General features: G+C 37.0%; 1 protein-coding gene across 2 annotated transcripts; it reads right to left on the bottom strand.

Moving 5' to 3' along the window:
* Positions 1–1,210: 1,210 nt before the first annotated feature.
* On the bottom strand, positions 1,211–10,840 carry LOC108665356 (chloride intracellular channel protein 2-like). Of its 2 annotated transcripts, none has more exons than XM_018152101.2 (6): positions 10,384–10,840; positions 9,183–9,313; positions 7,922–8,429; positions 6,123–6,253; positions 4,702–4,798; positions 1,211–3,569 (listed from the first exon to the last, which is right to left on the bottom strand). In XM_018152101.2, the coding sequence occupies exons 1-6, from the start codon at positions 10,534–10,536 to the stop codon at positions 3,465–3,467; spliced, it is 1,125 nt and encodes a 374-aa protein (XP_018007590.1). In that variant the 5' UTR covers positions 10,537–10,840; the 3' UTR covers positions 1,211–3,464. The 2 variants fall into 2 exon arrangements, with proteins under 2 accessions (XP_018007590.1, XP_018007591.1); XM_018152102.2 differs by having other exon boundaries at positions 3,561–3,745.
* Positions 10,841–14,909: the final 4,069 nt, after the last annotated feature.

The raw sequence follows: 14,909 nt of genomic DNA, 5'->3' as shown, positions 1-14,909 counted from the left end.
CTACGAACTATGGGACACCTCAACTCTTCTCGTAAATCAGAAGGCTGTCTGAATTTTGGCATGCATAATCAGCAATTTATTTGCAATCTGTGGATTAAACAAAAAATGTTTCAATTTTTATTTAAGAGATATAATTATGATTAATTTTGCGCATCAATATTCACGAATCGTGCGACTTGCACACATTTATGGAGGTGTCTATTGAATTTACCCTTTAATTTCCACTGATTGGTTATCCTAACGTTTCTCTCTCCTTTCAGAAATTAGTTACCAAAACCTAGTCGAACGATCATGCTGAAATGTGGAGTGAAATTCCGAATACGTGAATGAAAATACCTCACCCCGATGTTCGTGGAGCGTGCGACATTTTTATGATGTGCGAAGGTTCTATCCTTTATTTTTCATTGATCGGTAAATCTTGCATTTCTGAATCAAATATTGTAGTATATAAATGACTTAGAGTCGGGCATTGAAATTTTCTATAAATGACTTAATAAACCTATCGGACAGTGAAAATTTCTAGATTAATTCAAGCGTTCTCTCTAGTTTGTCGTTCTTTTGAAGGGTTAGCTTTCAGTGAAGCCATCTCTTTTTCAGAGCTATAGTATATAGTTCCTATATGGTCTACAGAATGAACACGCATATTGGCTTGCGGTCCTCTAGAACCAAAAAGTTCAATTCGGTCGCTAGTTCATCTGCTTACCGGAAAGTGCCTCTTTCTTCCGAACACCTAAGCGAAATGTATGTGTTGGTCAAGAGATCCAGGGGAGATGTCAACTATAATCAGCCGCGTGTTGGGTTTTACAGCGTTGTCCTGAAGGCAATCGTCAGGCACAAGGACGAAGTCCTAACCATGGGCGAGCAGCCTTAGAGACCCGATGATGCCATCCTATAATGTCCTGCCTGCCGTTCTTAACATAGTGATGTCGGCGCTGAAATGTAGGCCTGATGTGGCCTGTCGCCGATTCTTGTACTTTTCGTGCCTTGTTCACAGAAGATCTAAAATCGTGTCATTTGACCGGATCTTTTCATGACTGACGATAGTCTGAAGTAGCCACAAGACTTCCACCGGGTTCGATATGGTGCTAGGCATTTCAAGTCTGAACATATATTTTTCCATAGCTTTATCTAGTCTGTTATTGAACGCGTTTATACTCGGAGCGTCAACGACAATAGCTCTTAGAAAAGGATGAAGGAATAACTTTTTCCATGTTAGTCTTTATTAAAAAATAAAACGTGACAAACGGCAAGAGAAGTCGCAGTGGTTTTAATGGAGCAAAAATAATCCAGTAGTAAATTCTACCCAAATGAAATTTTGCAAGCAATGGAATAAAACTTGGCTTCTGTATTTTTAGTGAATGATTGTAAAAATAAAAAATTCAAAGCATATCGAATGGAGATTGATCAGAAGTCAGCCGTCTAATTGGGATCGTCTGCCTATGAATAAATGGCGAATTGGAACCCAAGAAACAATTTGCAATTATTTCTTTAATATGGTTTTTCAACGCCAATTACACCACATTTCAAAGTTCTTAAAAATACGTGACTAGCGTCAAACAAAATGAAGTCCACTACTATTATGATCAAAAGGATTCCAAATGACATTGAAATAAATTAATAAAGAACGAAACAATAATTAACGATTCTCCCGTGTCTAAAACAGTGCTTGGATTTAACATGTCCTTTTCGTGGCGTAAACCAATTTACAGGCAATTTTAGAAGCTTCTCAACAGTTGAACAAAATTATGATGCGAAATTCGCTTCTTCGAGGAAGCGATATGTAGAATAATTAATATTTATGGAGGTTAAGTACGGCAATAGCAACTTCCTAAGACCTCATGAGCACTAGTTTTTTCCGGGCCTTATTTGATAATAATTTCATCTTAACAAAATCTAAGACTTTTGTCATTATATTATTATAAATAGTGGATTTTTGTACTGATTATTAACGATCAAATAAGTTGGGAACAAGTCCTTTAATCAATTTAAGAGACACTTCGTACTAAACCTACATCGACTGGTGGTGAAACTCCCGATGGTCCAACGGAGAAGGAAGGGTTCGCAGAGAAACAATTCAATATGAAAGAAATGAAGTAATCATTTTGATTATGCAGGGAAGAAATGAGCTTCACGAAGCAATCATAATGATTGTGCGGGAATAAAGTGAGCTTTCACGAAGAAATAGTTTTGATTGACAGGGTTTAAATGAGCTTCACGAAACAATAGTTGTGGTTGTGCAAGTAAGAAATGAGCTTTCACGAAGCAATCTTTGTGATTGTGCAGGAACGAAATGAGCTTTCACGAAGCAATAATCATGATTGTGCAGGGATTAAGAGAGCTTTCACGAAGCAATCGTTTTGACTGACAGGAATGAGATTTCACGAAGCAATTATCATGATTTTATACGGGAGTACTGATCCTTTAAGAAACACTAATTATAGATCCCCATTTAAATCAAAGTAGACTCCATTATTTCATTTAGCAGAGGCTTATTCAGACATTTTGATCTTAGGTAGTTGCTTTCTCGAATACAATTCAAGTGCAAAAGAAAAATTAACAAGAAAAGCACGAGTTACCGGAAAAAAATCGACTTACATTATGCAATAAATGCAACGATAAGACATGGTGCTCTGCTCAGTTTTTTTAGCAATTTGGGAACAGTCTAAATACAAGAAGTACCAATATACATGGCTTAGAACTGAGGGGTCCAAATGCATAACCAACAAAGAGCTTAGAATTTCCGTCCGGACTCAAGAGCCTCTTATAAAATTATGCTCCATAAAAATTAAGTAATTTGAAGACAGTCTAAATACAAGAAGCACCAATATACATGGCTTAGAACTGAGGGATCCAAATGCATAATAAACAAGGAAGTTAGAATTTTTCTGGATTCAAAAGCCTCTAATAAAATTACCTAGGTACTCTGTAAATATTTAGCAATTTAAGTACAGTCTAAATACAATCTTGAGGCACCAATATACACGGTATAGAACTGAGGGACCCAACGGCACAATCAACAAGGAACTTAGAATTTTCGTCCGGATTCAAAAGCCTCTCAAAAAATTATGCTTAGTAAAAGTCGTACAAGTTTTGGCTGAAAATTACCACTCAATATTCGGGTCTCATTTGCAGCCTGCTTAAGACAGTATGGCTCATGAAAATGCAAAATAATTGAAACATTTCTGATTGAACCATCTCTAGAAATAATATCAAACATTTTTCAAGCCACGACTCCTAGGAAAATATACCTAATCAACGAAGAGAAAGACCTGAAATTAGACCTAAGAAAGAGCTGAATATATGTACAAAATCTAAAGGCATTGATGATAAAGATATGGTTAAGAAAGGATTAAGATAATGCTTAGTTATTCAATTACAGAGAATACAAAATAGGATAAGCTGAGAAATAATTAAATTTAGATTTTACAGTTGAATGTAAATCAATAGAGGTTTGTTACCAAATTCTAGTCGACCTCCACAACAGTGACAACCGAAGCTCTGACCGGGACATCGAAGGAAAACTTCGGTTTTTCCTTAGCGAGTTCAGCGTGTTTTTTGTGCGACATTTTCTGTAGGTCAAAACCATGAGTAATTAGCGTATAAGAATCTAGTAGCGTATAGCTCTAGTTGACATACCTTTCGAATGTGCGACATTTTCTGTAGGTCAGAACCATGAGTAATTAGCGTATAAGAATCTAGTAGCGTATAGCTCTGGTTGACATACCTTTCGGATGTGCGACATTTTCTGTAGGTCAAAACCATGAGTAATTAGCGTATAAAAATCTAGTAGCTTATACCTCTGGTTGACATGCCTTTTGGATAAAACGTTTGACGAATGCAGAAAACATTGGTAAAGTTGAGAATTTTTTAATGCGATATAATAAAGGCCATCAAAAAAATCTAGCAACGTATAGCTCTAGTTGACATGCCTTTTGGATTCCACATTTGACGAATTCGGAAAACATTGTTAACTTCAAAATTTTTTAATGCAATAAGTGGTATCGAAAAATTATGAAATGCGTAAGAATCCAACAATTGAGGTGATATATATAGTTTCGCCTTCTAACAAGAGAATTTGGCATGAATCTATGGAGTGAAATTTAAGATGCAAGTCCTTCATAATTCGTTAGCAGGAAATTATGATAATTATTCACAATTCATTTCTTGATTATTCATTATGATAATTATTCACAATTCATTTCTTCACAATTTGTTAGCCGGAAATTAAGATAATTATTGAGCAAGTTTCTCCCCTTACTTGGTATTGTCTTAACTTCAAAAAGTGAACAAAATTCCCCCTTCACAACGTATAATTTTCAATAAACTACGTTCGGTAAAAAATCAATTAAGTACGCTGAAACTATATAACTACCGTATATAGTTTCATTATATGTATATATAAAATATTATATACAAAAATATTATTTGATTTCAATATGTAAGTAAATATTGTTCTTCAACTATATAATAAAAATATAAATTATTATATTTAAACTATATATAAAATATAAAATAAAATATATATATAACTATATATTATATATAATAATAAAATAAAAAAATATATTAAATCAAATTAACCTTACTCCAGGCCATGGAAAAGTAATCACCTTTGTCTAACTATATATTATATATAATAATAAAATAAAAAAATATATTAAATCAAATTAACCTTACTCCAGGCCATGGAAAAGTAATCACCTTTGTCTCGAGGCGGTCATGCCAGTGCAGCACGATCTCCTGGTCACACGGGCACGTCTGGGCGAACACAGGATTGTTGTAGGCGTTGTGCAGGTACCTGTAATTACCAGTCCACAATTACATTAGCCTATTAGCATATTAGCCTATTAGCATATTAGCCTATTAGCATATTAGCCTTTTAGCCTATTAGCCTATTACTATCTTAGCCTATTAGCTTATTAGCCTATCAGTCTTTTGGCCTATTAGCATATTAGCCTTTTAGCATATTAGCCTATTAGCCTATTAGCATATTAGCCTTTTAGCATATTAGCCTATTAGCATATTAGCATATTAGCCTATTAGCATATTAGCCTATTAGAATATTAGCCTATCAGCCTTTTAGCCTATTAGTCTATTAGCCTATTAGCATATTAGCATATTAGCATATTAGCATATTAGCATATTAGCATATTAGCATATTAGCCTATTAGCCTTTTAGCCTATTAGCATATTAGCCTATTAGCCCATCAGCCTATTAGCCTATTAGCCTTTTAGCCTATTAGCCTTTCAGCCTTCTAGCCTATCAGCTTTTTAGCCTATTAGCCTATTAGCATATTAGCCTATTAGCATATTAGCCTATTAGCATATTAGCATATTAGCCTTTTAGCCTATTATTCTATTAGCCTATTAGCATATTAGTCTTTTAGCATATTAGCCTATTAGCTTTTTAGCCTATTATTCTATTAGCCTTTTAGCCTATTAGCATATTAACCTATTAGCACATTAGCCTATTAGCATATTAGCCTATTGGCATATTAGCCTAATAGCACATTAGCCTATTAGCATATTAGCCTATCAGCCTTTTAGCCTATTAGCATATCAGCTTTTTAGCCTATTAGCATATTAGCCTATCAACCTATCAGCCTTTTAGTCAATTAGCATATTAGTCTTTTAGCCTATTAGCATGTTAGCCTATTAGCCTTTTAGCCTATTAGCATATTAGCCTATTAACATATTAGCCTATCAGCCTTTTAGCCTATTAGCATAATAGCCTATTAACATATTAGCTTATCAGCCTTTTAGCCTATTAGCATATTAGCCTATTAGTCTATTAGCATACTATTAGCGAGAACATGAGAATTGTGCTCATTTACGGGTTACTTACGACTGCGCACGAGGATATGAAAACTGTGCGCTCAGAGAAACCACTTACGACGGTGCGCGACAAAAAATAACTTACTTGGAACTTTAAAGGCAACGAAAATATTAAAAACTTAGAAAATACAAGCAAAAGATGTTTTTTTTAATGGAAATTACAAGCAAAAGATGTTTTTTTAATGGAAATTACAAGCAAAAGATGTTTTTTTAATTGAAATTACAAGCAAAAGATATTCAAGTCATTATATAAAAGTTATTTGTCCAGTGAAAGTGATGCAACGTACCGCCAGAGGCCTCTGAAGCGCGTGGGGATCTGGTACGCCTTGAGGGCGGCAGCGGCGACTCTGAGATGCTGCAGCTTAGGCAGCACAACGCAGTCCAAGTGACTCAGACCAGGGCCTGTCAACCACTGCAACTGTCAACAAGAAGATGGCGTTAGAAATGGTTGTTATGGCAACTGTCAACAAGAAGCGGGCGTTAGAAATGGTCGTCACCTAAACTGTGAACAAGAAGAGGGCGTTAGAAATGGAGTCACCTAAAGAAATGGAGTCACCTAAACTGTCAACAAGAAGCGGGAATGGTTGTCTCGGCAACTGTCAACAAGAAGGGGGCGTTAGGAATGGTTGTCACGGCAACTGTCAACAAGAAGCGTGCGTTAGAAATGGTTATCACGGTGACTGTCAACAAGAAGAGGTGCGTTAGGAATGGAATCACCTAAACTGTCAACAAGAAGCAGGCGTTAGAAATGGAGTCACCTAAACTGTCAACAAGAAGCGGGAATGGTTGTCTCGGCAACTGTCAACAAGAAGAGGGCGTTAGAAATGGTTGTCAAGGCAACTGTCAACAAGAAGAGGGCGTTAGGAATGGTTATCACGGCAACTGTCAACAAGAAGAGGGCGTTAGAAATGGACGTCACCTAAACTGTCAACAAGAAGCGGACGTTAGAAATAGTTATCATGGCAAATGTAAAAAAAGAATGGGCGTTAGAAATGGTTGTCACCGAAACTGTCACCAAGAAGAGGGCGTTAGGAATGGTTGTCACGGCAACTGTCAACAAGAAGCGGGCGTTAGGAATGGTTGTCACGGCAACTGTCAACAAGAAGAGGGCGTTAGGAATGGTTGTCACCTAAAGTGTCAACAATAAGCGGGCGTTAGAAATGGAGTCACCTAAACTGTCACCAAGAAGAGGGCGTTAGGAATGGTTGTCACGGCAACTGTCAACAAGAAGCGGGTGTTATGAATGGTTGTCACAGCAACTGTCAACAAGAAGAGGGCGTTAGAAATGGTTGTTATGGCAACTATCAACAAGAAGAGGGCGTTAAGAATGGTTGTCACTGCAACTGTCAACAAGAAGAGGGCGTCAGGAATGCCCGTCTCGGCAACTGTCAACAACAAGCGGACGTAAGGAATGGTCATCGCGGCAACTGTCAACAAGAAGAGGGCGTTAGAAATGGTTATCACGGCAACTGTCAACATGAAAAGGGCGTTAGAAATGGTTGTCACGGCAACTGTCAACAATATGTGTGCGTTAGACTTAGAAAAGGTTGCCACGGCAACTGTCAACAAGAAGCAGGCGTTAGAAATGGTGGTCACTGCAAAAAAAATATATGTATATCCATCATGAACGGTTTCTTGTTATTCTTTTCAAGTTTAAAGTTGAAAAGGTTTGGATTGTCTAACAAATAGAGCACTAAAAATTCTAAATTTAGGCACTTGGAGGCCTCCACTAAATCCGTACCTGAAACAAATTTGCACAAACAGATTGAAACATATTTCATTTTACCTATTCGAAGTTTAAGGTTATTTTTTAATACAGCACTAAATTCGTACCTGAAACAAATTTACAAAAACATACCTATCCTATTCAAAGTTAAATTCTAATTCTACCTAATCCTATTCAAAGCTAAATGTTATTTTTTTTAATGTGGCCGAATCGTTTTGCTTGTGTACCTGAAATTTGAAACAAACCTCGTTGCTGCTAAATGTTATTTTTTATAAAGCGCGCTCATTCGTTTCGCTTGTGTACGTGAAATTTTGAAACAGACCTCGTTGTTCGCTTGTGTACGTGAATTTTTGCACAAACCTCGTTACTCTCAGAACAAAGAGACTCTGCGCCGCTGTCAGTCGAGCCGCCGAACAGTTTCGAGGACGAGGTGTTCACCACGGGCCAGTTGGTGCTGGTGGTGGGAAGGTAAGCAGCTGGTGTTCTTGAGACGGACTTCCCAGCTGGCAGAGGTGAAGAAGGACCAGATGAAGGCACTGGAGAATTGGAGGAACCTACAGACGAACGAAAAGAAGGAGCAGGCGACGCAAAGGAAGAAGCGGTTGATCCCGATAAGGACGACAAATTTTTAGCGGTTAGGGCCGGAGATGACGGTGTAGTTGGGGACTTTGGGGGTGGGGGTGAAGACGCGAGAGGACTGCAAGGGGGAGTGGCGGCCTCCAAAAAGGCGTCAAGCTTTTCAAGAGCGTGATCTAGTTTAGACGAGTCTTGATTGACAGCTTTAATGAAGAAGCAAAACTTCGAGAAGAAATCCTTACAAGCGATCTCAGCTTCTGGACTGTCGTATACCAAGCCTCCACCAGGGAACCTGCGGAGCAACAACCGTTAATTGTACCAAGAAAATATATCTAATTGACGCTAAGTTCAATAAAGGGTTCACCAAGAATTACCTATTCTTGCTTTATTCCTTATCCTATACAAGAAGCGGAGACGCGACGTGCCTTCAATCTGGTCTTCATAAGTAAACATAACCTTACGCTGATCTAAGGAAACTGCTCATAAAACTAAAACTTAGATTAAAAATACACAAATATTTAGGGAACTGCTCATAAAACTAAAACTTAAATGAAAAATACACAAATATTTAGGAAACTGTCATAAAACTAAAACTTATATTTTAGAAAACTGCTTATAAAACTAAAACTTAGATTAAAAATACACAAATATTTAGGAAACTGTTCATAAAACTAAAACTTAAATTAAAAATACACAAATATTTAGGAAAATGCTCATGAAACTAAAACTTAAATTAAAAATACACAAATATTTAGGAAACGGCTCATAAAACTAAAACTTATATTAAAAATACACAAATACTTATTCTATTCAATCTGGTCTTCACAAGTAATCATGACCTGACGCTGATCTAAGGAAACTGCTCATAAAACTAAAACTTATATAAAATAATACACAAATATTTATTCTAAATGGCTATTTTAATGAAATATATACGCATATATTTAGGAAACTGCTCATAAAACTAAAACTTAAATTAAAAATACACAAATATTTATTATAAATGGCTATTCTAATGAAATATATGACAATAGACGATGCCCACGTGTCATCGATGTACTGCACGATGTCGTCTTCGGCGTCAAAGCCTTCGTCGAGGTGGACGATGGCCGGGAGATGCTTGAGGCCAAGCTTCGTCAGCTCGTCAGGAGGCTTCGCTGGGCTGCACGCTATAACCTAAAAAATGCGATAATTTGGATAATTAAATTCAAATTTTATCCTAATGTGCATATTCGATATTTTAATGTAAAACTAATTTAATTTTATTATTTCCGGGCATGAAAGATGCATGACTAAACCTTGAATCGGAGACATAATAATTCAATACACTTTAAACAAGGCGATAATTTGGACAATTAAATTGAAATTTTATCCTACATTAGTAAGCATATTCGCTATTTTAATGGGAAACCAATTCTATTTCATTATTTCCGGGCATGAAAGATGCATGATTAAACCCTCTAATATTGGACGGTGCTGGACTGCACGCTATAACCTGAACAAGGCAATAATTTGGATAATTAAATTCAATTTTATCCTAGTGAGCATATTCGCTATTTTAATGGAAAACTAATTCCATTTTATCATTTCCGGTCATGAAAGATGCATGATTAAACCCTCTAATATTGGACAGGTGACATAATAATTTAATACTGTTTAAGTGCGTCAGGGGAATCAATAGAACAATTTAAATCTTTTTTAGTGCACCAGAAGAAGCAATGGAATAATTTAATACTTTTTTCATGCGCCAAAAGGAGCAATTGATTAATTTACTAATCTTTTAGTTCACCAGAAAGAGCAATAGAACAATTTAATACACTTTCAGTGCACCAGAAGAAGCAATGTAGTTACAGAAGTCAGGGTCTCACCTGAAACTTGAGCAGCCTGTGCTGAGCTTAAGGAGATATGGAATAGGTAATTTAATACCTACTCTTTTAGTGCAACAGAAGGAGCAATAGAACAATTTAATACACTTTTAGTGCACCAGAAGGAGCAATATAGTTTCAGAAGTCAGGGTCTCACCTGAAACTTGAGCAGGCCGTGAATTTAATTCTCTTTTAATGAGCAATTTAACTCTCTTTTTTTTAATCCACTTTAATTTAGTTTAATTTAGTTTCAGGAGTCAGTGTCTGACCTTAAACTTGAGCAGCCCGTGAATTTAATTCTCTTTTAGTGAGCAATTTAACTCTCTTTTTTTTAATCCACTTTAATTTAGTTTAATTTAGTTACAGAAGTCAGGGTCCCACCTGGAACTTGAGCAGCCCGTGCTGAGCTTTGACCATCATGACCATGTAGACGCGTTGGCAGAAGGGACAAGCTCCCATGCGCTCTCCATCAACTCCCGCCTTCACGAACAGGCGAACCACGTCGTCTGTCTTGTCTTTGTCCTGAGCACCCATCGCTTACAGAACCTTCGTTATTATGTTTGAATTGCCTTCTATAATTACCTTCGTTACTGTGTTACCTTAGAACATGTTACCTTCGTTCTCCTTATTATGTTTGAATTACCTTCTATAATTACCTTCGTTACTGTGTTACCTTCGTTACGTATTGCAATTGAATATATCGAAGAGATTCTAGGAAAGAGAACTGATATTGGAATTGAATAAATCGAAGAGATTATAGGTAAGAGACCTAATATTGAAATTAATTTACAAGATAAAGAAATTGTGTACGCTGTCCTGTAAATTGTAACCTATAATCTGCAAACAAACAAAAAATAGTGACAAAGCTAAAGAGCGAAGATACATTATATTAAATGTGGCACTTCACAACAACGAACGCAACTCAAACAATTTGAATTTGCCTATGATTTTGCGATAGCATGTCCGGAAACCGAAATTACAGGAGGTAAAATTCGTGAGATCAAATTGTCCAAAACACCAAAAATTAAGTGAACACCAGTAATCTATTTTTGAACACTAATTCAAACTCTACACAGTTACTTTAATAACATCTGAAACGGGAGGCATAGGCACATATAAGCGAGAGTTGGCAACCAGAAGAAGTTTATATTTAGCTACTCAGTCGTGAGCTACCAACACAATCAGAGGTAGAACAGAGCATGGAGCTCTTATATTTAGCTGCTCAGTCGCGAGCTACCAACACAATCGGTGGTAGAACAGAGCATGGAGCTCTTATATTTAGCTAGCTACTCAGTCGTGAGCTACCAACACAATCGGAGGTAGAACAGAGCATGGAGCTCTTATATTTAGCTACTCAGTCGTGAGCTACCAACACAATCGGCGGTAGAACAAAACATGGAGATTCGCAGAAAACAAGAAACTGCGATGCAATTGACTAAAACTTTGAAAATTTAAAACAATTATTGAATTAAACATTCGAATACCTTTACCGTACGTTAATTGCCATTGAAATATCTGTCTATTGTCGAAATTTACAAACTTGTAATAATGAACAAAGTTCGATGCTACGATGCATCATGGCTAGATGAAGAGAGTACCGGTGTACTTGGATGTCAATTTACGCATCACTGGAAAAAATGGTCACATGAATCTTTTCTTGTACTATCGCTGCGCTACAAACATAAGTAAAAAATTACCACCATACTAAAAAGCGAATGAAAGTACCGCATTTTGCAAGTACTATTTTTAAGGAAAGCGTTTCTCTTTTTAAATGTTGTGGCAGCGGTGACCAGCGAATCGTGGCGCCTGTTCTCCCGTTCCGTATTATTGTAAAAAATAAGTCGTTTTTTTTTAATTTTCATTTAGTTACGACATAAATTCCAGTAAATTTTAAACTAACATTCCATTCAGAGTTTGTATCCATTCAGAGTTTGTTAACCCTCACGAATGATTATAAAAGAGAGAGAACAATTCTTCAGGTATATGAGCCATAGTAGCTGAATTTTGATGAATATTTTGAATATGGCGGTGGGTAGAGTTCAGAGTACCAGTAATGGAGCAGTAAGTTGTAGGTTCGATCCCAGCTACCGTACCCATGACAATTGTCAAAATCGGCGAGGTGACCGGGCGGTTAAGCATAGAGGTAAAAGAGCAGTTAGTTGGGTGTTCGAGAACCACGTAATTCACACACACGTGCTGAAAAATATTTCCTTAAAAAGTCATGCGCAAGTTGTTCAATTTGAGCAATGTATAGAAATTATAAAGCGCATTGAACATAAGAAAGATTATGGGATATTATAAGAAAATGCGAGTGCTTAAAAATCGGCCGCTCTCTCGACATTCAGAAACTATCAATTAAAATTTCGAAGTACATTGAAAAAAAACTTTGCTTTTCATCAAGGGATAATGGTCCAACAAATATGAAAGTGAACGTCATGAGCAAACAGGACATAACAAGCGACCGATATAATTCGCACTATTGATTCAATGTAGGAAAATACAGCCGTGGGAGTTGTCACGCATGATTATAGCTAATGTACAGTTCACGGACGTACCGTACGCAACTCGCGAAGTTCTTCCAGTCAGCAGAAAAGACTTTTCCAATGCGAGCAACAATTACCAACACGAAGATCATGCACGTCAAGAGTGACAGTGATGCGGCAGATATAGAGTGAAAGCTTCCGAGGTTTAATAAATCGCACGCACTCTGTTACCTGAAGCGATCAAATCAATCACAGGTAGATCGCGTCCTGACTCTAACGCCATGGTTGAACTACTATATAAGGTTGACCCACGAGAAGTTCCGTCTTTAAGTTCAGCTTTCTTGTTACGTCACTGAGATCGAGAAACGTAAACAAACCCGTCATTCCCATGACGGATTGGTTGACTGGTTTGATCGCATTTCGGTGATTGGTTAATGCATGGTTGAACTATATAAGGTTGACCCACGAGAAGTTCCGCCTTCCAGTTCAGCTTTCGTGTTACGTCACTGAGATCGAAAAACGTAAACAAACCCGTCATTCCCACGACGGATTGGTTGACTGGATTGATCGCATTTCGGTGATTGGTTAATGCCTGTGACGTCACTGAGATCAGTGACGTCACAGACGAACAACGAACTACATCCGCAAAAATGGGCTTCTGATGGGTCAACCTTAGACTAGTTCAACCATGTCTAACGCCACCATCAGCATGCCCCCGCAAGGCGTGACAGTTCCATAAAGTTTCATGAATAGTTTTCAGTCTTTCTCTTTCGGGGGCCCTCCATCGTCCATCTCCTGTATAAACGCATGACCGTCGGTTTATGAAACAAATACAATATTGTAGATACATAGATGAGATATACAGACGAAATCGAACAAATAAATTGAGCGAGCTAACAACTTCAGGAAACGGTGACTTTCGCAGTTGGGGTAATAGTACTATCATTCGTAAGGTTGATGATCGTGAAAAAAATTCAACAGCTTTCCACTAACTGATTACCATATTTTAACAAACTGCCTGTACTTGATTATAAATCAAATCAAGGCTTTCTTGAAGATAATAATGTTAAGATGAACAGGAGGCTGCAGCTTACGCTCTATAATGAGATTTTCACGACTTTTTCTTGAGCATAGAATGAACTATCCAGTAACAGTAAACGGAGCAGAACAGAATTACACACTACATTGAACGCTACTTCAGTATGGTCACTCAGAATCCACAATAACTCGCGGATTGTGCTTCTAAATAACGTGAGCTTCCTCTCCGACTTTCTCAAACTTTCTTATCCAGGCTTTTCTACGCTCGTAGTTGTCCGCTGACCGACCATCTGCTAGTGCAACGATTTAATAAAATAGGTTTAAAATAGGCGGGTTTTAATGAGAATCTATATTTTGTTGCGGTTCTTTCCCGCCTGGCAATTAGAGATTCAGAAAAAATAGAGATTAATTTGATTTCAAATGATTTGGTAAAATCGGTTTAAAATAGACGGTTTTTAATGAGAATCCATATTTTGATGCGGTTCTTTCCCGTCAGGCAATTAGAAATTCAGAAAAAATAGAGATTCATTTAATTTCAAACTATTTTAAAAAATCGGTTTAAGATAAGCGGTTTTTAATGAGAATTTATATTTTGATACGGCTCTTTCCCGCCTTATACTTTGCGTTTTACCCATTATGGTAAGTAGAGACTCAGAAAATGTTGAAAGTGATTATATAGGTTATTACGATTATTGAAAACAGACGGAAATGATTCTCTAGAGTCTAGACGATCTGATTATTTACATAAAGTATAAATTCGACAATTAGATCTGATTGCATCCGTGCACATGCACACTATGAGTGGAATAAAATTAAGGTTATCACATAAAGAATGCCTTGCGTTTAATAACGGTTACCTACAATTGTTAAAAATATTTGTAGTTGAATTGTAAATTGATCGTGATGCATAAAATTCAATATTATCAAGGTTTTCGTGAGACGAAATTTAGCCTCAAAGCAAAAGTTTGTATTAACTTCAATAATTATCAAAAAAAATTAACAAACGCCATTCACGTTAAAATTTTGTACCAAAATAAGAGAAGTGAAGGGAATATCTGCGTCAGCGACCGTGCTGGTCTATAGGCCTGTAACCTCGACGCACGTACGAGGTTCTCAGTCGCCGTGAGGGGAGAAGGCCTTATTGCTAACGGCAGCTGAAAGTTTATAGAATAGAATAGAAGTGTCGGCACTGAAGAAATAGGCCCATGGCCTGTTGCCGATTCTTGAATTTTTCGTGACTTGATTCACAAGGGATCCGGCCTTTGGAACCCGATCTTTCCATAACTGACGATTGATTGAGATAGCTGCTGGACTTGTTGCCTCCTCGAAGATTACCATTGAACTAAAATATTTTCCACTCTACATAATAATTTGAGCAACTTTTAT

The sequence above is a fragment of the Hyalella azteca genome, unplaced genomic scaffold (genome assembly GCF_000764305.2).
Source record: "Hyalella azteca isolate HAZT.00-mixed unplaced genomic scaffold, Hazt_2.0.2 contig4627, whole genome shotgun sequence".
NCBI classification, from domain to species: domain Eukaryota; kingdom Metazoa; phylum Arthropoda; class Malacostraca; order Amphipoda; family Hyalellidae; genus Hyalella; species Hyalella azteca.
The sequence above is the reverse complement of the archived record's forward strand: the minus strand, read 5'-3'. Positions and strand labels throughout refer to the sequence as shown.

What these genes read in the sequence shown, in the direction of transcription:
- LOC108665356 (XM_018152101.2), bottom strand. Translation starts at nt 10,536, where the DNA reads ATGGGTGCTCAGGACAAAGACAAGACAGACGACGTGGTTCGCCTGTTC. An exon ending in GTGCAGTACATCGATGACAC is followed by an intron (nt 8,430 to 9,182) that starts GTGGGCATCGTC and finishes GTTGCTCCGCAG; the next exon opens with GTTCCCTGGTGGAGGCTTGG. An exon ending in ATGACCGCCTCGAGACAAAG is followed by an intron (nt 3,570 to 4,701) that starts GTGATTACTTTT and finishes TTTGACCTACAG; the next exon opens with AAAATGTCGCACAAAAAACA.